We start from the raw sequence: 24,480 nt of genomic DNA on the forward strand, positions 1-24,480 counted from the left end.
GAAGAAGACGCTGGCTAAACTCAGCCCCGATCGCAATCAATCAAATGGCGTCCATTGACGTCGCAAGGTCGCGGCTGTCACATGGGCGTTGAGAAAAAACGAAAAATCGGCGTGCGTAGTTCGTTGGTATAGAACCGCCATGTTATACCTTAACAACAAATCTAGTACATGGGAGAAAAGAAAGCATCGAAGCAACAAGTAATATTCAAAGGCCAAGACAAATTATATTTTTATGTCATTATTTGCTCAAGTGGCAAGTTTTACATACGCCACAATAACCAACGCCTTCGTATCCATAATTCTATTCTATATTTTTCCCTTGTATATTGCTTCTTCATTGCATCGTGATACGTGATGTCACATTTCAAGCAACTGGCTTGGCCGAGGCGCTGACCTTGATGTCACGGCTGCTAAAGCCGACATCGAAGCCGAGCTCACCACTGGGAATGATCCAGTCCTGCAACACGACATCCCAGTACGAGATGTCACGGCGCATCAGGTCGAAATCGACGGTCTTGGTCTCACCAACAGCCAGCTGAACGCGCTCAAAGCCGCGCAGCTGACGAGGGGGAGTTCCGGCGGGAGCACCGGGCATCCGGACATACAGCTGGGGAACGGCGGCGCCGGCAACATCACCCGTGTTGCTGAGCGAGACGGAGACGCGGTAAACAGTATCCCAGAGAGCCGGGTTGCCACCGGGGTGGGGCCCATCGCTAGCGGCTGGGGCCCTGGCGGCAACCTCCTCGGCGACCTGGGAGACCTTGGCGTCGGCGAGCGCAAAGGTCGTATAGCTCAGGCCAAAGCCGAACTCGTAGCGGACCGACATGTTGTGGGCGTCAAAGTACTTGTAATCGACCTCGAGCTTCTCTTCAAAGTAAGACTGCCAGTCCTCCTTGCCGTTGGTGGTGATGTTGGTGGTAGGGGGCGCGTTGTAGTCCCCTGGCTTGAGAGCGATCGTATAAGGGAGCTTGCCCGAGGGACTGACATCACCCCAAAGCAGGTCTACGAGGGAGTTGCCCGACTGCTCGCCAGGGTAGTGGGCGGCCAGGATGGCGGTGACGTTGGGGTGGTCGGCCCAGGGAAGATCGTTGATACCTGAAGAGTGCGTGACGACGACGGTGTTGTTGCACTGCGAAGCGACGGACTCGACGACCTCGTTGCCCCTCCAGTTAACGTTCAAGTCGTGACGGTCATCGGCCTCCTCAGCCCTAATTGGTGTGTGAGAATTGGTTAGCGGACAATAAAATCTACAGCATCCCGGGGTTTCTGGGCAGGCCTGAGGGTACAACTTACCAAGTCTTGAGCATCACGATGCAGACATCGGGAAGCTTGGGAAGCCACAACGAGCGGATGTCAGTGGTGGCGATAAGGGTGTTGCTGTGTTGAGAAAACGTCTTGTGAGCATGAAGAGGGTTCCAGGAGGTGTCGTAAAGGGCCTCAAAGACAAAGAACTTACTTCAACCAGGCCTGAACAATGCCGTTATCCTGGGCGACACGGTTCTTGATGGCATCGAGGGGAGTTACGATAGACGTCAGACGTCCCGTACCAGAGCCGCCACCAGCAGTCAGCGTGCCGTACTCGTAGTTGGGCTGGTTGTAGTAACCTTGGGTGGGGTCGCCGGCGTCGTTTCCAAAGATGGCCAGACTTGGCCGACTTGAGCGGCAGGGCCTTGTTGACATTCTTAAGGAGAACAGCGGCAGCTGCACCATGTTCGCGGATCAGCTTAGCAGTAGTCTTCTCACGCACGTCCCGGCTAGCCTCTCCGCCGACGAGCATGTCGACATTCTGATTCCACAGCTTCTTGGGAAAGAGGGTCTGCTCGAGGAAGTACGAGGATGAAGGGTCAACCAAGGGATAGTCCTTGTCTTGGCCGAGCCAGTAGTAAGGGGTCATGATGCGCAGGATCATATCATCAAGCCGGCCCGTCTCGATAGTTCCATTGTTGACTCCTCGGGTGATGTTGCCACCGAAGAAGGAGCCGGAACCTTCACCGAAAGTGAAACCGTATGCTCCGAGGCCTCCCGGCTGCAGGGGGGGAAATCAGTGTAAGCTGCGAATATGTACATGGATTTGCCATGATCAGAGATGGGACCAAGACTTACCATGTTCATGTCGAGACCGGCCTCGATGGATGCTACACCAGAGTGAACTGCGCCCCAGTCGGACATGACGTAGCCCTCAAAACCGAGCTCACCTTTGAGCAGGCCGTTGGTGGATTTGGAGTTCTGGCAGGCGTAAGAGCCGTTCAGGCGCTGGTAAGAGCACATCATGGCAGCGACACCAGCCTTGACTGAGTTGGCGAAGGGGAACATGTAGACCTCGTGCATGGTACGGTCATCAATGTTGGCCGAGATCGCCTCAAAGTCGACGTCGGTCAATGTGCCGTTGGGGTTGAATACGGGGTTTCTCATGATCTCCTGCTCATTTCCGATCCAGTGCTTGGCAGTGGCTTGCACACCGGCGTCTTGGAGGCCACGAACCGAGGTCTCCATGCCGATGCCCGTGAGGTACGGGTCGGCTGAGAAGCCCTCCCAGTTTCTGCATTGCGAGTATTCTTAGTCGGTGCGGACTGATGATGGAGAGAGAATCGAATCCAGAGACACGAGAGACAAGGAGAAAAAAAAAGGTGATACTGACCGGCCTGCATAGGCTGAGCGACCCAGAGGTCCCGCAACGGGAGTCAGGGCGATGTGGGCGCCCTTGGCCTTGAATTCCTTGCCCATGGCCACGCCCCGGTCGTACATCATCTTCTTGTCCCAAGTGGCAGCGATGGAAACACCAGCGGAGAAGACACTGGCATAGTCGGCCATGCGGATGGCCAGGGGACCATCCTGAAGACAGAGGCCGTTGAAGCCAAGGCGTGGAATGCCAGCGATGTTGCCAACACAAGGTCCCGCTGAGCCGGTGACAAGAACGGCCTTCTCCTCAACAGTAAGTTGGGACACAAAGTCGCGGGCCTTCTGGAGTGCGTTTTCCCAGCCGCCAGCACCAGTGATGTTGGCTGACGTGAAAGAGGGACAATGTCAGCAGGGGGATTCGATCGGCATGTCATTGGGCTATAATGGTAGATATAAAACTTACGCGAAGGATAGACGGCCGGTGAGTGTCCGTATTGACCCAGGATCACGGTGTCGGCGGGCTGTACCCAGGTGAACCTCCCCGATGTTGAGCTCTGAGCATCAGCACCGCCGAGGGCCACAAGCAGGGCCACGGCGGTGGGAAGAATTGAGGCGAAGAAGCTGGGGGCCATATTGAGCAAACAAATGACACCAACGAGGATGATTAGAGGTTCGCGTGAGGACCAGAGAGAAGGGAATCGGGTGAAGAACGAGCGAGTCCCCCTCTCCTTATGTAGACCACCATTACGGTGGCTGCTGCCGCCCTCACCCTTGCCGGACACAGCTGCGGGCTTTCTGTGCACATGGAGCTCAGTTCGTGTCATGCTTGTTGCTGTGGTTCTGTCTGTCAGGATGTGCGTTGTAGTTACGGAGGTAGTAGCCCGAATTGTCGGGGCCTGCCATGTGAGCGATGATCTGGGTATGTCTAGCCCGATCAAGTTCTGGAAGGCCTTTTTTCGCTTTGCTTGCCTGCGATGGTACGGTACCGGATCCGGGTTGCCATGCTCTCTCCGTCCACTTTGGAGTGGGGAGAGCGCTGAAGAGACCACTGATAACCCCTGTTCAGCTGCCCATCATGGTCCCGCTTTCTGTACTGGAATGCGGCTTGGCGGGTACAATTTGGGGATGCGGAGATTTCTGAAAAGGCGGAGGAAAGACGTACGGTATGTTTGGCCAAAGCGGAGGCCTTGTGCGGAGTAGGTGGATAGCTAACCTGGAGCATCTTCATTACAACATACGTAATTTGTAATTACCGTATACCAAGTTTTGGGGTTTTCTTTAGCAAACATGGATGTAGGATTTGACAAGTTGCCCTGTTGATCACCCACAATTACCACGACTATCGCGACATATAGGATCTTCGGAAATTGATGAGAGAAAAAAGCTTTTGAGCGCACGTACCAGGTACTTACATGCCTACCTAGGTAGGTACCTAAGTACCTTGTAAATTGAATCAACAGGTAAGAAGGAACAGTAAGTAGTATCTAACCAGATAGGTACCTAGGTAATCTGCCTTAGGAATCTAAGGTACCTTGGGTTAAGGCATCTCCCTAATATTGTATGTACTGCATAGTATATCAGTACAGTACAGTAGCTGTGCTTCTTGTGATGGTCAAATCCGAAATCCATACGGAAAGTACGGTCCCCACGCACATCTACGTACCCAACCAAGTAGAATGCTGGGGTTCACGAAACCCATGGTATCCGATGTTTTGCCGGTATGGCAGGTGAGCCAGTCTTTCAAGGGGCAAGGTTGTCTCCATACACACTAGCTTCCTCCACACTAGAGCTCTTTTTTGAATCGGTATCCCCCCATTTCCCGCAATTTTCATCTCGACTCGCGTCTTGTATTTTTGGGTCAACGCCTCTATATTCTTCTATGGTTGTTCTTTTTTTTCCTTCTTTTTTTTTTCTTACGCTTTGCCGAACATATGTGAACGGTCTTCGGCTCTTTCCAGTCACCATCTCGTCGTGCCATTTCTCCGCCCCTCCGCTACCCTTACTCCAGTGGATATTCGCGTGACCTGCAGAGTTGAAAGTAGTCGGCCCTATTTCCTTCTTGTTACCTCTCCTTGACGTATTGACCATGTCCCCAAGACTCGATCCAAAGTCCCGAGGAAGCTTGGCCTTGTAAACAAGTATAGCAAAGGCAGAGATGAGCCGAAAGGTGTATCCGAATAGTTTGTCTTAGCCGACCTCGCTGGTATGAGGTCTGTTCTCCACAAAGTGCCCATCATCATAATTCCCTCAGTTCTCTGTGTTGGTTTTCCCACTTGCCACTTTTTTCTTGACATTTTCCTCGGGATTCAGGGACACAACTGAACGTCATTGCCACGATAACCGAGCTCACCGCAAAAAGACGGGAACGTACACGCGCGTCGGGGGCATGAAAGCTAAAGACGTGTGGGGAGGAGGATGAAAAAGGATCCCGGGAAATTTTTAACCCTCGTGAGTTGCGCGAAATTCGGCATTGTGTTGTGAACTGCTTCCCGTGCTGTGTCCTATACGCCAGTCTACCTGCTCCGAGCTCTCCCGCTCCCCTTTTCTTCTCGTTCTTCTTCTTTCTCTATTCAAACCTGAATAACTTAGGCACTGGCGTTTACATGTCTTACCCATCACCTGTTCGTCAATGTTGCAATGACCCACGAGTAAAAGTTCCTTTGTCACGCCCATGTCAGATTGGACCCAAAGATCCCGTCATGGAATTTGACCCCCCCTCTTTTGTTGACTCGTACCAGGTAGCTTTCCGGCTGCTCCGCCTTGTCCAGGCTAAGACCCTGTCAATATGGTTGTTATGGGAAATTCTATAATAGTACCTACTGATGAACACAAGATGGGTAAGCCCTTTTTTTTTTTTTTTTTTTTTTTATCGCAAGGCAAACCGCGTGATGACGATAACATCCTGAAGTACTTCGTAGGTACGCTCATGTTCCAGACCATGAATTATTACCACTGCCGCTGCCCGATTCACCATTTGGCCAAAGTTTTGTTTTATTTTATTTTGTCTTCGCTTTGCTTTTCTCTCATATATTTCAACTGAAAGGGTTCAAATCAGGATCAGACTTATATATATAGCCTTCCGTTGCAGTCCGTGTGCGCCTCGACCCTCAAGAAATGTTTTAAATACAAGGATAAATGACAAATCAGACTGTCTCTAGATACAACTATTTTTTACGCTTAAACAGTTTGAACTACACTCTAGTTTCTTTTCGACAGCATATTCAAAGCACTGCCAGCCAGGATGAACCCAGCCTGGTCCTTGCTCACAGCGTGCTTCACTGGAATCATCACCTCACTTCCGTCGCCCTTTGTAACCCTCAATTGCACCTCTCCCTGCCCGCCGTTCTTCAGCATGTCGTATAGACCCACGGTCTCAACCTCGTCGCCCGCCTCAATTTTGTCATAGTCGATCTCTTCTGCAAAAGTCAAGGGCACAACACCCTGCTTCTTCAGGTTCGTCTCGTGGATGCGGGCAAATGACTTGGTCACAATGGCACGACAACCGAGATATCTCGGCTGCAGCGCAGCGTGCTCGCGAGCACTGCCCTCGCCGTAGTTGTGTTCCGCGACCACAACCCACTCCCGTCCGGCCGCCCGCCAACGCGCCGCAAGATCCGGGATCGTATGTTTGCTGCCGTCGAGATCGTAAGCCGCGTTGACCTCACCCGTCGCCGCGTTTATGGCGGTATTGAGGGTGTTGGTGCTGATGTTGGGCAGGTGACCCTTGTACTTGAGCCAAGGTCCGGCCGCAGATATGGTGTCCGTCGTGCATTTGCCCGTGACCTTGACCAGAACTCGGAGGCCCTTAAGGTCATGCTCCGGAAAGGAATCGAAAGGCTCCAGAAGGGCGAGACGTTCCGAGGTTGGCGAAATCTTAACGTCGACTTGGGGGTTGGGTTGCTGGCAAAGCGGCAAGAGTTCCTCGACGCCCGAGTCAAAGGGCGCTGCGGGGCCCTCGAGTCCTTGCGGAGGGGGAAATTTGAAGTCCTTTCCGTCTGGGGTCTTGAGACTGTCCGTGACGGGGTTAAAGGTCGTCGACCCTGCAAAAGCCATAGCTGTCACGATTTCGGGAGACGCGAGGAAGTTCATCGTTCCCGGGTTACCGTCATTCCGGCCGCGGAAGTTGCGGTTGTATGATGTGAGGATGGCGTTCGGCTGTCCCTTGGGAATATTGTCCTGCCTCTTCCATTGGCCGATACATGGGCCACATGCATTCGACAGGACAATCCCACCGGCGTCAGTAAAAGTCTCTAGCGTCCCATCACGCTCCAGTGTAGAGCGGATCTGCTCACTGCCCGGTGTGATATAGAAGTCTGCGGCTGGCTTGAGGCCGGCTTCGCCAGCTGCCTTGAGCATGCTCTCTACGCGCGTCATGTCCTCATAGGAGCTGTTGGTACAGCTGCCTATCAACCCTGCGGATAATGTCTCCGGCCAGCCCTCCGCCTTGATCGTCTCCTTGAACTTGGAGAGGGGTGTCGAGAGATCAGGCGTGAATGGCCCGTTGATATGCGGTTCCAGAGTCGAGAGATCAATGTTGACCTGTTGATCAAACTCAGCGCCCTTGTCTGCCTCAAACCTGAAGTACTGGTCGTCACCAGCGCCGACACCAGGATACGTCTGTAGCATCGACGCCGCGTTCGCAGCTGCCTCCCTCCTTGTCGATTTGAGATAGCGAGCAGACGCTGGTGTGTATGGGAATATTGAAGTCGTCGCGCCGACCTCAGCACCCATGTTCGTCACCGTTGCCATGCCAGTGGCGCTGAGCGTGTCGACTCCCGGGCCGGAATACTCGATGATGTAGCCAGTACCTCCCCGGACGGTAAGCTGACCCGCAAGGTTAAGGATGATGTCTTTAGGTGAAGCCCACTCGCTCAACTTTCCGGTAAGGTGAACGTTGAGTATCTTTGGTGCCTTAAGCTCCCATGGCGCTCCGACAAGGGCCTCAACGGCATCAGCACCGCCAACACCGATAGCGATGGTGCACAAGCCGCCGGCATTGGGAGTGTGACTGTCGGTACCAAGCATCATCATGCCAGGAATCGCGTAGTTCTCCAGCACGGTCTGATGAATGATACCCGCTCCAGGCGGCCAAAAGTCCAAGCCATACTTCCTGGCGGCGGACTCTAGAAAGTCGAAAACCTCCTTGTTCATGTTAATGCCTGACGTCAGGTCCTCGGCCGCACCCTTTTCGCCGACAATCAGGTGGTCACAGTGGATGCTTGCCGGAATGGCTGTTTGCGGAAGATTACAAGACATGAACTGCAGCAGGGCCATCTGCGCAGACGCGTCCTGCATGTTCACCCGATCGGGCTTCAGCTGCAGGTTTGCATTGCCGCGGATGTCGGTACCGTTCTTGGTGCCATTTAGTAACGACGCCTCAACATCGTCCAGATGACTGTATAGGATCTTCTCAGCCAACGTAAGCCGCTGCCTTCCCAGAACCTTGCGCACAAGGCTATAGTTCGAGTATAGCTTTTCGTAAATGGGCGGGAGCGGAGGGCCTGTGGTATAGAGTCGACGACCAGCGCAGCAGCGAATTGCTTGAGCCCGCGGTATCCTCTGTCATGGAGGCAAACTAGTCAGCATGGATGTGTATGTGTATGGATAGGTAGGTGACTGTTTAATGTAGGGGCTGAAGGGGGAGCGCTGCGTGCTGCGTAAAGTCGTCAAGCCGATATGGTTCTTTGGTAGCTTAAAACTTACCAGTAGGATACCACCAGAGCGGCTGGAAAGCCCAATTGGCCGCATGGTCGCTGTCAGGACTGCGATGTTGTCAACGCAAGCCTAGTGAGTGCGGAGGGGTGAGGGGACCAGGTTTATGGGAAATGCTAGAGATAGTCCGTGTGCGGCAACTGGCCCTCCAGAAATTTTGAATTAGCCATGGGGAATCCAGGGGTCCAAGATATATGTGGGGCGAGTCTTTGCTGTAGCAGCCAGTCAGGTACGACTGATTTAACAACCTAGCGTTACCTTCGAAGGCAATACGAGGCCGATGTCGGTAAGTCAATTTCAACAAGTGCAATTGAGTTCGACAAGGCGTATAAGCAAGCTTGTACTGCAAGTTGGATCTCTGTCCTGTCACTGCAATTTCCTGGCCCAAGTCTTGCAGTGAACGCAGAACCATGTACCATTTATTAGTTAATCAACAAAACCCCAGACTCCTAACACCAAACAAGCAAAACAGACTCTAAAGTTTCGTAACGCAACAGTGTTCGTTTGTTTGTTCCTCCTCGATGGCAACCCAATCCTCTGAAAGACACTTATTCGTCACGGCTCGCAGTCGTGGCCCTAATCCCGACATAAAGACTGACTCATTTGTCTAATAACCTCCCATTGTCCCCCCCCCCCTCCGGCACGTCATCCTCAGAGTTACGATTGGCCCTAATTAAGCTTCATCCTTTTGGAATCCCCAGGGGTCCCATTGCCATTTGAGGTCCCATTGGGCACATCCGCCAGCGGTGGCCTCTTCATCATGGTGGGCGGCCTGTACTGATTCCTATTCGAGAGCGGACTTGCAGCCCCGCCAGGAGCTCCAATGCGTCGGGACTGGTCAAACTGAGGGTTGAGAATACTTCCACGTTGTTGCGATGGCTGCGGCTTTTGTGGCTGGTTTTGTACGCCATTTCCAGCATTGTTAGAGGGATTGTCATTAGCAAGCCCTCCACCATCTTGAACGGGTTTAGCCGGAACGTGCTGGCCTGTTCTTGAGACTGGCCTCGATGACGAGTGATCAATGCCTGGCGTCTTGCGAATCGAAGGACTTTCTGCTTTCGGGTTGAACAAGGCCGTAGGTGTCGCTGTACCTGGCGGCGGTGGAAGGGAGGCATCATCCGGAACCCTCGCAACCGCACGCGCCGAGAAGAAAGCCACAGGTTCTGCACCGCTTGGAGCGGTTGCGGCCCCATTGTTCGGCGGCGGCGTGTTTTGCTGCGGGCCGTTACCAAGAGGGCGCTGATGTGGGCCCGTACCATTGCTAGTGTTGTTATTGTTCTGCGGCGGTGGAGGTGGCCGGCCCTGGTTTGCCATGTGCGGCGAAGGACGCATTCCATGGTTATTCTGTTGATTGTTAATAGAACCGTTTTGAGGGCCTGATCTATTGATTTGGTGGTTGGGGGTTTGAGGTTGAGGGCGTCCGGCCGGACCATTCAAGTTCATTCGTGAGGATGGCTGCATTGGCCGCTGTTGGTTTGACTGGTTGCCTGACGGAGCCCCTGGCCCCCTATTCGTGGTGCTCGCCCCGGTGTTGCCACTACTACCCGATGCATGTGAATTCTCAGGGAGAACGACCTCGTCCGGATGGCCATCTGCATCTACAACGCAAAAGTCGGCTTCGTCAAATTCTGCAAGATGGTTAGATCTAGTCAAGGTGAACACACTCAAGAGACTGTCGGATAACTTACCTCCGAGCAAATCATCAAAAGAATCTGCTTCTTGACTACTGTCAGTACCCGTTCCTCCGAAAAGAGGGAATATAAATACGAACCTGGCAAGGGTGGCAATGGAGGATGTGGCGCCGCTGAAGCAGTATTTGAAGGCTCCGGCTTGACGGGCGGCAACCTGGGTTCTGCAACAACATCTTTCTTGGCAAAGTCCGCATGCCGATGCAGGTTCAATTCGTCAAACTTGGTCGGCTCGACCTTGAGCTTGGTCACCTTGGCCAGATATGCCTTGTCATAGACACAGTTGCCTAGCACATTGCCAAAGTTCCTAAGCGCCCTTTTTAGGGCATCTGTGGTCCCCTCCTTCTTTGCTTTCTCGAAAGCCATAGCCTTGCCCTTGCAATTCTCAATGTGTCCGTAGCCGATATCCTCATGAAATGTCCCATCCCGCAAGGTCACACGCACGACGACATGCAGCCCAAGCGAGATCTTGAGGGTCTGTGGGTGCTCGTCCACAAAGTCGACCTGGATGTTCTGGATCGATGACGACCACCCGTTGAAGCCAAAGACCTCGTTGGCAAGCCCAATGACCTTCTCGGCAGCAACATAGTGGACCTTCTGCCCCGAGGGACCTGCGCGAGCAGACAAGTACTCGGGCCCTAGTTGTCTTTCAAGCCGTGTTTGCAGCGTTGCAATCTCTTGGGCGGTGTATTCGGATACACGGGGCTTTACATCCTCGAACGGGTTCGATATGCGACTGTGTTGGTCGCCAGGACTGATTTGAAGAGTGATGCACGTCAGCAAAAGCTTCTATCCCACGTGTGGAATGAGGCCTGATAGGTTTAATACAGGGCGAACTCACGCAGGCATTGCGGGAGGAGCGAGACTGCGTCAGCTATTTGCACATGAGTAGCGGATAACGATAGTTCGGCTAATGGTAGTTTCTCGAGATGAATTGTTATAAGACTTGATACAGAGCTTCTGTTTACAGCTGGTAGCGGCTCGAATACTAGTCAGGCTGTTAGGAAACTCGGTTGCGAGAGGTAGGTAGGTACGCAGAGCTGTGGTGATGAGGGTTGATGAGCACGCCTGCCTAGACGCGACGTGACGGTCAAAACCCCGTTAATGGTAGGCAGAAGTCGCGTCAACCACGCACCTCCACGTGACGTAAAACATTTGACCCCACCATCATAAGCACCTGACCACGGGTACAAGGGACCCCGCGGGCCCTGTCACCTGGGACAAGGTTTGGCTGCTTTGTTTGTGTCTCGGTTTTTGTGCTACTGTCATTTTTGTAGGTACCTACCTACCTACCTACCTAAGGTACCTACCTACCTAGGTAGGTATTGATACCCACCAAGCCATTTACGGCAGTTCAACTGCATTTGGGCACTCGACTAAATCCCTAAAAGCATCCTTGTAAACAAGATATAACAGTGTCATGCTCCCACCATAATCGTTCACATTTCAGTGCTCAGCTCACAAACCCTTTTAACAGATGCCAGATTTGCCCCATCTCCTCAAAACCTTACTGGCGCCAGCTTGGACAGGTTGTATATTCTAATCGACACCCACAAATCATGAGCCTTGTCACTCAGAGCCATGTCGATAAGCTGAGAAGCCCAGTATACCTACCCCTATGAGCAGTGACCACACTATCGCAATAGCATCCCAACATGAACCGGATAGCGCTACTTGTTCAGTTTACTGCGCAAATGAGTATGGCACCCTAATTTATCATGAAAACTACAATCTTCCGTATATCATTCGTCCAGAGCACCTTGCGTGCAGTCTTGATTTCTCGTTTCTCATTTCGAACCGTCCTAATCGTGCCTTGGGATTTCATGGGCTGGAACCTTGCATGTTTCCAGTCATTGGAGCGATACCGTAGCAAGCCTTGACTGACTGCAACACGAGTGCTTAATGCTACATTTCCTCACGTAGTTGCTGCACCAACAGTTGCACGCAGGCGAGGGCTTACCGTAAGCACAGACCGGACGAGTCCCATGTTGTGATGCGTCATTTGGCACGACGCAGCGAAGTATGACAACCACATTACGCGTTAACTAAGTACTTATATTTGCCTTAGCGATCCTATATGTGGGATTCCATACATGCAAAATGGAAGTGCAGCAGTGATAAAAGGAACAGCAGGTTCATGATTGAATATGGAATGGGATGCGGACAGCTGTGCGAGTGGAAAATAATGTAATGCTATCGGGACATGTTCCTCGTGGAAGGACATCCCATATGCAGAGCATGAAATTGCAAGGTGACAGTAATAAGAAGTGATATGCTATAAAGAATAAAAACATCAGAAAGAGGTATGGAATTATGGCGGATATCTGGCGTTATGATACCGGTGGAAAAACAAGTGAAGACAGACTCAAAATAAATGCAAACGCCGTCGTGAATAGCAAGGTATAAAATACTCCAACCCCCCAAAAGAAAAAAAAAGAGAGAAAAATCGATTCCTGGTTGCGGATAAAACAAAGCTTTCCGAGAACAAAGTAGGTAAACACCAGTAGTCGTAACTTTCGTGGCTAGTGAAGACGATGCGGCACGTGGACAGAGATAAGCCTGGAAAGCTCAAGGCGGGCAGTTTCCCTACCACGGCCCGACACGAACAGGATTTCCGTATGTGCCGTTCACCAGCTGGTTGAGGATAGAGTTTGGGTCGCCTCCGGCTCCGGAGCCGGACGACGACGATGCCGAGGCATTCTGGTTATTGGGGCTGTTGTTGCCGATCCAGCCGTTGCTAGCCATGGCCTGCATTGCAGACCCTAGTCTCCCACCCGACTGTTGGTTGTGTTTAGCCAGCATCTGATCCCAGCCTCCAGTGTGCAAGACGAAGCCTCCGCCACGTTTTGAGGCCTCCGTGATGACCAGAGCCCAAGCTCTCGAAATCTCATCGTATGCATTGTCTTTGTGCTGTCGGTAAGCCTGGCTGTCCCAATCCGGCAGTTCGTGCACAACCTTTGTCGCTCCATCGAGATACTGCAGCGAGGCCGTGACTTGGGTTTCTATCGGCGGCAGGAATTGCGGCGTAAAATCTGAAATGGCATCCACAAGCGCCATGAGCGGCTGCTTGACCCTGTAGTACGTATAGTCTGAGCTCGTTTGGCCATATGGGATCGCTCCCCGTAGTCTTTGCTGGTAGTCTCGCAGGATTCCGAGCGCCGAGCCGACAGAAGGCCGCGGGGCGCCGTTGACGACCTCCTGTCCAATATCCGGATGTCGCTCGCAAATTTTTTGCAAGACCGTTCGGAGCTGCGTGGTGTCAAGCGTCTCAAGTAGCCTAGGTAATGGGAGTGGACGGCCCGAGGCCTCGGCGGCTCGAATCTTTTTTGAGGGTCTGGAAAGATGTCTTGACGGAATCGCAGGAGAGCTGAGTGGCGACACTGACATCTCGTCGCCCTCGTTGTCGTCGGCCTTTCGCTTGCGGGAAGTCATGTTTGTGTAGGGAGAAACTGCGGCTATGTTAGAACTCTTCTCTGTTCCCAGCGACTAGAAAATATTTTCTCCCTCTCATTTTCTGAGACGGACAGCAAGAATATGAGACATACGAGATCGTTGAGGTGATAGTCGTGAGGTTTCGTATTGGTGAGGAAAGGGCGTCGGTTGTGGTGTGAGCAGAACGTTCATGATGGTGACGATGGACGTGGGAGCCAACGGGGCCACTACGCCGTTGATGGAGGTTTGACCAAAATTCTATCGGTATGGTGTCGGTCGCTAGCGACTTCTGATTTTTCTGCGATTATTCACGGCCCGTTTCCAGATTGTTAAGTCGTGCCGCCAAGTTGCGGTTTGAAAGATATGGGCGAAGAAAGAAATTGCCAGAGAGGGTTGAAGGGTCGGTCGCTAGACGTGCGGAGAAGGTATGAAGGGAGAGCGACTGGACTAACGCTGGCAGGCGGAGTTTTTTTTTTTTTTTTTTTGTTTGTTGATGAAAAGAGAGAGGGGCCCGTTTCAATCGGTTTGCTCGTGTGGATTTGATTGACTGAAGCCCAACCTGGCCTTTGACACCACCTCCACAGACCAGAGACACCAAGACACCTCGCTTCCCCCCTTCAATCCAGTCATACAGCTGAGATCCCAGTTGCGCTAAGTTGCCAAGACATTAGTGAGGACCAAAACTGTGGGTGTGTATATGTATGTTTTAGTCTCCGTGAGCGATTGTGACTCGAGGCTGGCCAAGGCTGGCGTGCGGCGTGGATTTGTGACTGGCGTCGCCCAAAGCCTTCGCATTCGACGCACCTTGCCTCCGCCGCCAGCTGGCGCTGCAAGAGGAGTAGAGAAAAGCGGGTGTGCCCCAGTCTTTTAATGAACTGGGATTATGCCGTTATAGCGACTGGGAGGCGGTCAAGAACATGAGATGTAGGCAGCCGGGCCGCTAGATGCATAGCGTAGCCACAGCGCCGTCGATCCAGTTACAACGAAATGTAATAATCAGACATGAGTGGTCAGCTGGGGGTTGGATTTGTTTGTTCGACTATTTTAGGTATCTAGGTACCACCAAGCTACCTACCTACCTATCTACCTGGGTCAGGTACATATCAAATACTCCAGTAGACATCCTTTGTTTTATTCATGTTTTGTACTTCATGCTTTTCTTGTTTCTTCCTTGATATTTTCCTATGTTTCTTCCGTATATATATATATATATATATATATATATATATATATATATATATTTCCTTCGGAATTCTTGTCGAGTCTACGTACTCCGTAAGTCCGTAGTAAATCATCCAGTCAAGCTAGTCCGCTTAACTGGGGTTGTCAAGCAATACCCCGGAAGGGTGCGCATGCAACCGTCTTGCGGCTACTGTACGACGGTACACAAACCACTCGTCATTGGATCGAAGCCACCATAACCAACGAGGTTAACATCAGGGAGTCTTGAGTTTGTATGTCATCTTCACATTTTAGCTAAGCAAAATGTCATCGTAATAGTAATAATTTCTTGTTGTGGCTCTTTTCATCAAAATAAGGCGAACCTTCTACTCAGCGAAAAAAGATTATACATATAAGGTAGGTACCAGCCAATGAGCACACAGTCAGGCTTTCCTCGCCAATATTATCTGACCGTCCGCAGTCTTGAGGTTGGCCAGTCCATTGAGGTGAGGCATAACATGAAAAAACTCAGGCCCTAACGTCCAGTTGTCGAGATTTCTCAAATGGGTTTCGAAGGCCGGTGTGATAACGGGGTCGCTAGAGCTGTCTGTGCTCTCCAGTAGAGAGCTTCGATTATTGTGAGGCCAGTTCAGTGATATGGTATCCGTATAGACTCCAGCAAAGAGGTTAAACGGTGTTGGGGGATCCATTCCAGGATATGGCGCATTGTGATGTTTGACTGCGCCGCTGCTGCTGTCGCCAATTATGAGGCTGCCCTTGGCGTCATCGTTCACCCAGTAGCTTTTGAGTCCGGCAGCGTCTGCTTTTGCAAAGTCCCTGACTATCCTATCCCGCATGCGTGGGAACGGACAATAGTCGATCCACACTGGGTGGGGAAGAGTTACTTGAGAAGGCAGCGGGCGTAGCCAAGGAGGCATCAACTCGTAATTCTCACGCGTAGGGTTGACCTGCCACCGAAGATACAGTGTCATAATGAAATGAATTGCGATGCGCTCGGGCTCGCCCGTCATGTGAGGGAAAGCATGTACAATGTCGGTGAAGACTTGTGATATCGGATGCAAAGTACGCTCGTCCTGGGGCGTGGCGGACGGGTTTAGTAGTGAATTTACCGATGGATAGCGAGGCCCGATGATCTCTGACGGTGCAATACCTTCTGCTGCGCGTTGTCGACGCTCTTGCAAGGTATTTTGGAGCATGCCGTCAAGTGGGCAAGTTCGCGGGCAATTCTTGACCGGTGTCGAGAAATCTGGAATAATTTCTCCAAGTCTGTCGCTGTTATCTTCTGCGTTGCTTTGTCCACCAAAGCCAGAGGTCATGTTCACGTCGTTGGAATCGGTAGGGGATGCTGTGTATAGGCGAGGATCTAGTCGGGGTTGTAGATTTGGGTCGAGATTAGGGTCCAAACTGGCTTCGATATTTGTGTCGATAACGGCTGCTTGCAGCTGTTGTGACTGGGGCTGTTGCCGATACTGGTGGTCCTCAAGCTGGGGCAGTTGGGTGCCTTGTTGCGGCGGCTGCTGATGAGGGACTTGTTGGAGTAGTCCTTGCTGGTTAGACTGACGGTGTTGCGTTTGTTGAGCAAAATGGTTGGAAACTTGGTGTTGGTGGAATCTTGATGAGACCTGAATTCCATTAGGAGTATGAACGGGAAAGGAGCGAGACGAATTTCCAGTAACAAGATCAGACACCACATTTTGCTGCCACTGTTGGTGCTGATTCTGGCTGTGCTTGAGCTGGGAATAGCTGCCAGGGATATCAATCGACCCGGCAGGCGACGCAGTACCGTTCGATGTCGAAACATGGTTGGATGGCGATTCGGCAGACAATATTGCTTGTGAGGGCATGTAGCCTGATGAAGGGGCATGCTGGTAGACAGGCGGGGTGACGGTGTGGTTCTCAGTAACCGCAGAGAGACCGCTGTGTGCACCGGCGACCACACTGGGGCCTAGCAAAGGCTGGAGCATGCCAATGACGGTCGCAAGTCGTTGCTTGATTTCCGCGTTCTCGGCCTCAACGGCCTCCTTGGCCTTGATGACAGCCTGGAGCTCCTGATAGGGCTTCTGGTTGGTTAATTCTTCGATGCGTCTCTTGAGACTCTCAATCTCGTTACGTGTCCGCTCCCGAATAGCTCGCTGCGCCTCCCTGTCTACATTTTGGGTTAGCATTTCAAATATACCAAGGCCAAGGGTATCCAACGCTTCTATTGCGAGCTATGTTGCTCTGAGAGAAGCAAAAGAAACTCGAAGACAGGGACTGGATGCTAGGCCGGACTACCGCGTGTATGCTGCTGATGTGAAATGAGAAAGAGGGGGGAAATAGCAGCAAAATTCATGAGCACATGTCGTCGAAATCTTCCAACGTACCGTTTGCCCGTTTCTTGGCAAGCTGCTCAGGTGTCAAATTGGCAACCCCACGCGAGCCGGAACCTGCCCCAGCACGCCGTTTTCTGCCGTCCGGAAGAGGAGTGTTGTTGCCATCGGCCGCGCCGCCGGCCCCGCCCCGTTGTCCGGAGTGTGAGATCCCGCTTCCTTCCATATCCCCATCGTCAGGATGCTCCCGCTTCAAAGACCCAGAGCTGCGTCGTGAAGTCGACGTTACCGGCGGTGCGGCCGCTGCATGGTCTGCCAGCCCCGCCAAGCCCCCACCGCCAACTCCAATAGCACTAGGTTCAAACGTCGGTTGGTGATGGACGGCGGCCGCTGCTGCTGTTGCTTGAGAGCGCGTGCCGCCGACCATGCTCGTCAAAAATCACTGTGTTCCCGACCACCCGGGAGGGGATAGCGATGCCCGTCACACACGGCCCCAGCTTTGCGGGGGAAAAATCGAGATGGAGAAGAAAGGAATCCGGTGACAGCACGGCCGGTAATGAAAAGCAACATCCGATCTAGAACAGGGCTGCCTCCCTCCCATCTGGTCGATCGATGTTTTCTTTGATGCTGCAGAAAAGAGCTTGTTTTGTCTCAATGATTCAACAAGGTGTAAAGGTTCACCTTTGGCCTGAGTCATGACATCGATTGAGGTGGAACTTTTTTTTTTGGTCCCTCCTTCCTTCCCTCTGATCTTTTTTTTTATGCGCTACTTCCTCCTGGAATTTGGACGCACTTTCCCCTTTTACCATGGTGTAAACTACGGTGGGATCGGTTGCCCAAGTTAAGTGGGGAGGACAGTAAGTGCGATTTGGCACAAAGTAAGGTAAGGCAAGGTAAGGTAGCTTCGAGAACTAATAAAACACTTCTCAAAGGAGGTGGGTGCCTTGGATGCCACCTACCTAGGTACCTACAGTAGGAAGGTTCCTCCGGCACTAGGCACTGTCATCCCTGTCAGGTTTAGACTAGTCTGTAAGCCTAGCGGCGGCACACGACTCAGTGATACATCATGAACCAAGATCTCCACTGTTCACCTTGACCTGCCAAGCCTGCATGCCTATCCAATAGTACCTACCTAGGTAGGTACCTATCTACCTAGCTTACCTTGCCTTAGCTACCTACGTCGTAGTGCTTGCGATACCCAAAATATCAACGTCACTACTGCGAACGCCATCTGACGGACTGTTTGGCGACGGTAAACTCCCGAAGTTAGTATCTCTTCCGAAAGAATTTTGTACTCTTTCATCACACAGTAGGACGACTTCCGCCCTCATAAACATGGATCCGGTTCTCTAACCAAGCGGCTGCATGAGAGCCCAGGGACGAGTCCACATTGACCGAAGCGATCTAGATTCCCGAACGCATTGAACCAGATTGGCTTTTATCTTTTCTTCAATCGTTCCCTCCTATGTTTGGGCCCTCCAGAGTTCAAATCCCTTCCAATTGACTTCATCCGCTATATATAGTGGTAAGTTATATTTCCGTCCTCTTGTTGGCTCCCTTTTGTCTTCCTTACCCAACCTACACGGATTGTATCAGCACACTTCCAGCTTAAATTAACCGCTTGCCGAAGACTATTCTAGAAACTGTCAAGGTCGCGTGCTTTAGAACTAGAACTAGTTTTAGTCTAGTTCTAGTTCTAGTAGCTAAATAAAGTTTGTGATTTGTTCCGCAAAGAAGCAAACCAAAGTTTTTTTTTTTTTTTTTGTAATGACCTTGAATTGCCACGTGCCCATCATGACCTCTCCTCAAGACCTCCGAAACCTTGGGGTGGTATCACTTTCTTTGAGGACGGCAATCCAGGTCAACATATTATCTAACTTGCCTCGATCAGGTCTGAGTGACATCGAGCCCAGAGATCGGAATTTTGACGACACTGATTCCCTACAGACTGGTTGACCAACACAGACAGGCGTCACCGAGCTCTGTTCTGGACATCCCGGGAAACACTTGGAGTTTGCCAATGTTCTCTTCATCCCTGATATGATTACTGATCAATCTCGTAGCTAGTGCTTCTGTGTGCGATTAACAATACGTGGAGGGCCATCCCAACTGCTCATCTGTTTGTCTCGTTTCATCGTATTTACCACGGAAAAATAGCACGACCACTCCTCGACACGCGGCTCGCGGTTCGCGATTTTTCTTCGAGCTCGCCAAATCGTTGCTTGCACGCCCAATCGGCTAATCCCGCTTTATTGTCATAGGCCATCGATTCAGACGAAACCGGTTTCTTTTCTCGGAAGGATTTCAGGCCCCCGAATCTATGTCCTCGATTCTATAGCGGAGAATCGAAATACCCTTGTTAGATCTCCTTTTGGATGTGAGAACTGCTGCGTTTATACATAAACCTAGGTATATACCAACCTTTTCCTCGTAACAGCCTGGTTGGGGAGCATATATAGCGCTACTATCGGGTCTAAAACTGGATATAGGATTAGAACTATAACTAAGTTATAGTTCTGGTATATAACTTCTTTCTCGGGCACCCTATTCTAGCATAGTATGGCTGCTCGGTGTATATTGGATATCCATTACTCATCAAAACTCAACATTCATGATAAGAGAGTCAGTCTCATCAAAAGGCGGCTTACATTACTGACGACGAATGGGCCAAAAACATGTCTATCTAGCTTCGTGGTTTCCAGCAGCGTCCGCCTCTTTTTTGCTCCCCCATCACTGATATCTCCTAGCCGCAGTTAACATTGCCCTTGAGGGTGACATCGCTGTCATATCGTTGCCAGGTCAGTTATTTGATCACGCGGACGACATTTTATGGAAGAATGTGACTGTAAAAACTCACCATCCTGCACCACTTCCATCGCCGCAAAAGATGGAACCATCCGCTGCGGGTTTCTCGCAGGCCAGGCCGGCTTTCTGCTGCTTGGCAACCTCGATGGCTTGCTTGCTGTTGTTTTTGGGTTTGTTCTGCGGCGCAGCGACAGCGAGGCCGGCAAGAGCGAGGACGAAGATGTTCTTGAACTGCATTGTGGTGGGTGGGTTTTGTTTTCCTTGTTGATAAGAGGAAAAAAGAAAAGAAAAATAAACAAAATTAAGTTTGTTTTCAAAGAGACTGATGGACCGGCCGTCTGAGAGATGAAGAGAAGTGAAGATGCTGAGGATGATGGAAAACGAGAACAGTGGCGCAGTGAATCTGGACAGCATCCATTTATATCAAGTACGCATGGCCGCCAAGATACGTACGCATTATTTGAGCTTAAACCTATGGCCCTATGTGCAGTAGCGTTCAGCATTGTTACTACCTATTTTTGGTATACTAATTCGTTTCTATGTGGTGTTGACTGGTAGCCCCCTTCTCTCCTGTTTCGATGTATGGTGGGGAGAGTTGAAGCGTCGAATCTTGAGACCGACGAAACAAACCGCTCTGGGTAATCCCTGATGCAAGCTCGCTACACAATAGGCTGCTTTTTTTTTTTTTTTTAATAGATTGGCGAGCAAATCACCGAAAAATTTCTAGGGGAGAAATGAGATAACACAATGTGCTCGCCCTTGTCGGGGGTTTAAACATAATTACATAACATACTATTTGCAGTGTTGTAGTTAAGATGGAAGGTCTCAAATGCCTACCCTTTACTCACTCATCGGAAATTGCTGTGTAAGTGGCAGACCGACTGGTCAGACTGCTGCCTGTCATCTGATCAAAGTGGATTCTGTCCTTGACTGCTGAACCGGTAAGTCTCGATGTTTGACCATTGATTTCATTTGGCAACCTACCACAAGCACCATCGAGATTTATGGTTAAGTCAAGTCAAGTCAACATAAGCTATAGCTAGGAGGGATTGGACTGGTATAATTGCCATTACCCCTGCTCACTTCTGCTGATCGATGCCCATTTTCGCTTGGAAATCAGTGTGCAGAATTATCCTCAATGAGCTGTACTTGGACAGTCCCTTTGACCAGGTCATGGGGGCACATAGGAAGCCACTGTGTTCTTCAGGGGTTGCGTGGTATTTGCTAAGGTACTTCGCAGGTACTGAATCGTACAAGCCATGATGCTGGGGTTGCGGGGTGTTAATCTCAATTTTACCACGAGACATCCTAGCCACGTAGAAGTCGCCTCTGCCTTTGACACGTGCATCTGAAACACAGACGGCCAGAAGTAGCATTTGCAACCCATACGCATTGTTTACGTGGTGGATCTACGTACGGCATGCTGATATGCATGCTCTATATATGTTAATCCAGACTCGCATGTCAAATGAGACCAAGTATTGCGAGTTTCCTTTTTTTATACCAGCGCCGCTCGCCTGTCACGAGGCTTGAACTTGCGACTGCGACGCTCGCTTGCCACATTTAGTCCTTCCTATATGCTCTGAAACAATATAGATAGACTGGAGAGCATCTCCGGTCTTCACCAAGGACATTGCCAACACGGACTCCTCGATGACGACAAAGACCGCGGTCCCGGACAGACCGACTTGTCGCATAGGCGGTCTTCAGAAGTCACGCACGAGAATCAATTGGAGAACGATTCGGCGGAGTTCATCTCCCCTGCGATGTGGCATGGTGTGATACAGTGCGTTTATATGGATGGCTGCAGAGAATGCTTTTGGAGACTTGTAGGTTCCTCGATCAGCCACCGCTTAAATCAATTGACGGGATTATATCGTCCGTCAAAACGAGATATTCTGATGTGCTAACGATACCCTGCTTGATTACGATCGACCCGGCGTAATACTTGTGCTATGTGTCAATTTGGTTCAGGGTTGTCTATCAACAAACGCCTAGGTTGGCGCAAGGAGCCATCATGGCTTTGTTCAGCTTCTCATCAGTCCTATCACCGCACTTGTCCCGAAGCTAGCCGCAGCGGTAATAGCAGGAAAGATATAAATGCTGGATGGCACGGGTTCCAAACGTGTCGTACCTCTCGTCAAGAGGAATAGCTCCATATGGCGCGCTGTCGATGAGAGATGTGTTGTGCGACCTGAATCGGTGCCAGGCTCGTGTCCAAATTTGCCCATAGCTTACCTTACCTAGGGAAGGATGCCAATCTCGGGTGTTGCTGCGTTATTTGACACGCAAGGACTACTATACATGATCTTATTGGCGCTCGCGTATCTAAGGTCCCAATAGTGGGCAGGTAATATGCAGGCCTTTGTAAGCAACTTCAGGGGTTGAAACTCCTCTTTTCACAGGCAGAACCACGGAGGGTCGGGACTACAAGGTATAGTGCAATACCCATGTAGTCTCTGAGAATTTCACGGGATCTTGTTCGTTGATGGTGGGGAACTAACTTGCAATTCTATGCATAGGCATGTCAGTCGTTGACTGTAGATGAAGCGATCTTTGAGAGGCCCTTCGAGTACGATCAGGTAAACCACGGTTTTGTTGATGATGCCAGGCATACGGTAGCACCCACAGAGGTATGAGAAAGTCCCTAGGTGCGCTTAAAGCGGCTTCACCATCAGTAACATAATATGTGTACCCGTTATAGCATATTGGTACCCGGAGCTTATGCATGTTGCTTACAAAGGTACCCTGACGGCAAGAGAACGTACCTTTCCTGTATGGGCCAGACCTTTTATTGGATCCTTACAGGGAGCATTTTGAGATAACTGGACGTGGCTTGATAAAGAGGATGTTCGCTTCGAGTTCAATATGGATAATCGTCTTGTTCCAGTCTATGTGTAGTGCCTACGTCGTTCATCCCACTTGTCTAAAAACATGGCACTCCGACAATCTCTAAGCGTCGTTTTCGGTTACGCGATCCTCGCCGCTGCACTTCCAGTAGGCGGTAATGGGTCGGCTACTAAGTGCAGAGATATCCGAATTCCTGTCACTGTCGAGGTGCCGCGTTTTCTCATCAGCACCAGGATTCAGGATGACTGGGACGCCGTGGCCCTCAGCTTCAACCTCACGCAGCGGAATAGTCCGTCCGCCATCACCGGCACCACGGCCCCCGTGAAGAGCATATACGACGTGGGAGCTACATTCTGCGGAAACGGCTCGACAACGCTTATACTCACACACGGAATTTTGGAATCCAAATCGTAAGTCATCTCTGATTGTTGACCTGGAGACAAGGAAGACGAAAGATGAACGCCACTGATAGGCACACGCCTCATTCTTGATATAGGTACTGGCAACCTGATTTCCCAGAGGCGGAGAAATACGACTTTGTCAGTGCCGCCGTCAATGCTGGCTACTCGGTCCTAAGCTACGACCGTATCGGTGTAGGCTCGTCCTCAAAGTAAGTGAACCGCAGATATAACTGCTGGCCAAATGCACCGCGAACTGAAACTTGACATGCACGGGGTTTGATCGTGCTAACAAAGACCACCCTCGATAGGATCGACTCGCTGATGGACGCCCAATTCCAGGTCCACACAGCAGTGCTGAACGCGTTGATCGAGCGTGAGCGCAGTCAGAGACCCGAAAACAAGATCGCATTGGTCGGCCACAGCTACGGCGCGTACCTCTCCGCGGCGACTGCCGCGCTCTCTGACCAGATCGACGGCGTGGTTCTGATGGGCTTCGGGGGTAGCTTCAAGTACTTTGGGCCATTCGTCGCAGGCTCAGGACTGCGCATCGCCAAGTTCCGCGACGAGGAGCGGTGGGGCACCCTGGACGCCGGGTGGTTGACGACGGTGGACAAGTATGCCGACACGTACATCTACTTTGGACTGCCGGGTGACTTTGAGCACCGCGCGGCCGAGTGGACGCACGCGCGGGCAAGCGAGCCTTTCGGGATCGGGGAGATTCCCTCGCTAACCTCGACCGCCATCGAATTTGGCGATATCGAAACGCCTGTGCTGCTGCTGCAGGGCCGATACGACCTCTCGGCCTGCGGCGGAGACTGTGTCGGAGAGCTCGAGGCCTGGAAGGGAAATTTGACTGGGTCGCCCGCTGTGGAGGTGGTCGAAGATCTATCTGCCGGGTGAGTTTTTTTCTTGTTTCTTGTTTCATTCTCTTCTGATGCCAATGGTCAAAGTTTGCAGGGCGATTTTAGCCCTCGCGTGTAGCTCTGTGATGCGTTCAGAGACTCAAAATTCTTTTTCTTTCAATCGTGCTATACTAATGAAATACAACGCATCACAGTCATAACATCAATCTGCACCTCGTTGCGCCTAAGGCGTTCAGCATTATGTTTGACTTCCTGAAACGAAACGGGCTATGAGAAGAGTTGAAGGGAGGGATGGATACTCAATAGTGATTTAAATGGGTCTCTGTTTGATCGTTGTGCAATACCTCCTAGGAAGGAACATGGCGAGTAGAGGCGGACCCTTGGGGCCCTCCGCATATAAAATCGCCATGGGGTAGTAGTAGTAGTAGTGATAGGTTGGGGCAAAAATACCAAAACATACAACACCGAGGATTCCCCAGTGGTCACCCACCTGAGTACTAGTTCGGCCCTCACTGGTTTGACTAGGGGAGAGCGGACGGGATCCCGTATATTCCAGTGGGTATGGTCGTATGTATCATCCCTACTTTGTGCTTGAGATTATGATCCGATAACAGCATTG

The 24,480-nt window shown here is 51.2% G+C and overlaps 9 protein-coding genes and 1 non-coding gene across 10 annotated transcripts; 1 reads left to right on the forward strand and 9 right to left on the reverse strand.

The window, feature by feature from the left end:
* Positions 1-186: 186 nt before the first annotated feature.
* On the reverse strand, positions 187-3,585 carry MGG_08583 (beta-glucosidase 1). Its single transcript, XM_003716061.1, has 6 exons — positions 3,083-3,585; positions 2,639-3,002; positions 2,104-2,539; positions 1,457-2,026; positions 1,294-1,377; positions 187-1,208 (listed from the first exon to the last, which is right to left on the reverse strand). Exons 1-4 carry the CDS (start codon positions 3,441-3,443, stop codon positions 1,481-1,483), a joined length of 1,707 nt encoding a protein of 568 aa, XP_003716109.1. The 5' UTR covers positions 3,444-3,585; the 3' UTR covers positions 187-1,208; positions 1,294-1,377; positions 1,457-1,480.
* A 2,034-nt stretch (positions 3,586-5,619) lies between these two features.
* Positions 5,620-8,477, reverse strand: MGG_08584 (aconitate hydratase). The gene is made up of 2 exons (XM_003716062.1): positions 8,323-8,477; positions 5,620-8,178 (listed from the first exon to the last, which is right to left on the reverse strand). Exons 1-2 carry the CDS (start codon positions 8,365-8,367, stop codon positions 5,818-5,820), a joined length of 2,406 nt encoding a protein of 801 aa, XP_003716110.1. The 5' UTR covers positions 8,368-8,477; the 3' UTR covers positions 5,620-5,817.
* A 209-nt stretch (positions 8,478-8,686) lies between these two features.
* MGG_08585 (DNA repair and recombination protein rhm52) lies at positions 8,687-11,109 on the reverse strand. Its single transcript, XM_003716063.1, has 4 exons — positions 10,861-11,109; positions 10,103-10,773; positions 10,020-10,049; positions 8,687-9,959 (listed from the first exon to the last, which is right to left on the reverse strand). Exons 1-4 carry the CDS (start codon positions 10,866-10,868, stop codon positions 9,001-9,003), a joined length of 1,668 nt encoding a protein of 555 aa, XP_003716111.1. The 5' UTR covers positions 10,869-11,109; the 3' UTR covers positions 8,687-9,000.
* A 934-nt stretch (positions 11,110-12,043) lies between these two features.
* MGG_08586 (uncharacterized protein) lies at positions 12,044-14,314 on the reverse strand. The gene is made up of 2 exons (XM_003716064.1): positions 13,565-14,314; positions 12,044-13,468 (listed from the first exon to the last, which is right to left on the reverse strand). The coding sequence occupies exons 1-2, from the start codon at positions 13,641-13,643 to the stop codon at positions 12,606-12,608; spliced, it is 942 nt and encodes a 313-aa protein (XP_003716112.1). The 5' UTR covers positions 13,644-14,314; the 3' UTR covers positions 12,044-12,605.
* Positions 14,315-14,888: 574 nt separating this feature from the next.
* MGG_08587 (uncharacterized protein) lies at positions 14,889-17,764 on the reverse strand. The gene is made up of 2 exons (XM_003716065.1): positions 16,997-17,764; positions 14,889-16,779 (listed from the first exon to the last, which is right to left on the reverse strand). The coding sequence occupies exons 1-2, from the start codon at positions 17,367-17,369 to the stop codon at positions 15,056-15,058; spliced, it is 2,097 nt and encodes a 698-aa protein (XP_003716113.1). The 5' UTR covers positions 17,370-17,764; the 3' UTR covers positions 14,889-15,055.
* A 1,921-nt stretch (positions 17,765-19,685) lies between these two features.
* MGG_14006 (uncharacterized protein) lies at positions 19,686-19,984 on the reverse strand (the record flags this gene model as incomplete). Its single annotated transcript, XM_003716066.1, has 2 exons — positions 19,686-19,722; positions 19,800-19,984. The coding sequence occupies 2 exons, from the start codon at positions 19,982-19,984 to the stop codon at positions 19,686-19,688; spliced, it is 222 nt and encodes a 73-aa protein (XP_003716114.1).
* Positions 19,985-20,591: 607 nt separating this feature from the next.
* MGG_17045 (uncharacterized protein) lies at positions 20,592-20,922 on the reverse strand (the record flags this gene model as incomplete). The annotated part of the gene is made up of 2 exons (XM_003716067.1): positions 20,592-20,727; positions 20,831-20,922. The coding sequence occupies 2 exons, from the start codon at positions 20,920-20,922 to the stop codon at positions 20,592-20,594; spliced, it is 228 nt and encodes a 75-aa protein (XP_003716115.1).
* A 667-nt stretch (positions 20,923-21,589) lies between these two features.
* Positions 21,590-22,477, reverse strand: MGG_17046 (uncharacterized protein; the record flags this gene model as incomplete). The annotated part of the gene is made up of 3 exons (XM_003716068.1): positions 21,590-21,700; positions 21,986-22,019; positions 22,365-22,477. 3 exons carry the CDS (start codon positions 22,475-22,477, stop codon positions 21,590-21,592), a joined length of 258 nt encoding a protein of 85 aa, XP_003716116.1.
* A 124-nt stretch (positions 22,478-22,601) lies between these two features.
* Positions 22,602-24,433, forward strand: MGG_08589 (uncharacterized protein). The gene is made up of 4 exons (XM_003716069.1): positions 22,602-23,007; positions 23,094-23,207; positions 23,307-23,894; positions 24,056-24,433. The coding sequence occupies exons 1-4, from the start codon at positions 22,682-22,684 to the stop codon at positions 24,132-24,134; spliced, it is 1,107 nt and encodes a 368-aa protein (XP_003716117.1). The 5' UTR covers positions 22,602-22,681; the 3' UTR covers positions 24,135-24,433.
* On the reverse strand, positions 24,315-24,430 carry MGG_20342. The gene has a single exon (XR_001729797.1). It is a non-coding gene; the product is annotated as a 5S ribosomal RNA (ribosomal RNA).
* Positions 24,434-24,480: the final 47 nt, after the last annotated feature.

This window comes from Pyricularia oryzae, chromosome 4, assembly GCF_000002495.2.
Source record: "Pyricularia oryzae 70-15 chromosome 4, whole genome shotgun sequence".
Lineage (NCBI taxonomy): Eukaryota > Fungi > Ascomycota > Sordariomycetes > Magnaporthales > Pyriculariaceae > Pyricularia > Pyricularia oryzae.

Excerpts from the sequence above, each read along its gene's own strand:
- MGG_08585 (XM_003716063.1), bottom strand. Across the intron at positions 10,050-10,102 it reads TCCATTGCCACCCTTGCCAG|AAGCAGATTCTTTTGATGAT; the intron begins GTTCGTATTTAT and ends ACAGTAGTCAAG. Across the intron at positions 9,960-10,019 it reads TTTTGATGATTTGCTCGGAG|AATTTGACGAAGCCGACTTT; the intron begins GTAAGTTATCCG and ends ACCATCTTGCAG.
- MGG_08586 (XM_003716064.1), bottom strand. The coding sequence starts at position 13,643 with ATGAACGTTCTGCTCACACCACAACCGACGCCCTTTCCTCACCAATAC. Across the intron at positions 13,469-13,564 it reads ACTATCACCTCAACGATCTC|TTTCTCCCTACACAAACATG; the intron begins GTATGTCTCATA and ends ACATAGCCGCAG.
- MGG_08583 (XM_003716061.1), bottom strand. The coding sequence starts at position 3,443 with ATGACACGAACTGAGCTCCATGTGCACAGAAAGCCCGCAGCTGTGTCC. Across the intron at positions 3,003-3,082 it reads ACCGGCCGTCTATCCTTCGC|CCAACATCACTGGTGCTGGC; the intron begins GTAAGTTTTATA and ends CTTTCACGTCAG. Across the intron at positions 2,027-2,103 it reads CCGGTCTCGACATGAACATG|CCGGGAGGCCTCGGAGCATA; the intron begins GTAAGTCTTGGT and ends CCCCCCCTGCAG.
- MGG_08584 (XM_003716062.1), bottom strand. The coding sequence starts at position 8,367 with ATGCGGCCAATTGGGCTTTCCAGCCGCTCTGGTGGTATCCTACTG. Across the intron at positions 8,179-8,322 it reads GCTCTGGTGGTATCCTACTG|AGGATACCGCGGGCTCAAGC; the intron begins GTAAGTTTTAAG and ends CCTCCATGACAG.
- MGG_08587 (XM_003716065.1), bottom strand. The coding sequence starts at position 17,369 with ATGGTCGGCGGCACGCGCTCTCAAGCAACAGCAGCAGCGGCCGCCGTC. Across the intron at positions 16,780-16,996 it reads TGCCAAGAAACGGGCAAACG|ACAGGGAGGCGCAGCGAGCT; the intron begins GTACGTTGGAAG and ends CCCAAAATGTAG.
- MGG_08589 (XM_003716069.1), top strand. The coding sequence starts at position 22,682 with ATGGCACTCCGACAATCTCTAAGCGTCGTTTTCGGTTACGCGATCCTC. Across the intron at positions 23,208-23,306 it reads GGTGTAGGCTCGTCCTCAAA|GATCGACTCGCTGATGGACG; the intron begins GTAAGTGAACCG and ends CACCCTCGATAG. Across the intron at positions 23,895-24,055 it reads GTCGAAGATCTATCTGCCGG|TCATAACATCAATCTGCACC; the intron begins GTGAGTTTTTTT and ends AACGCATCACAG.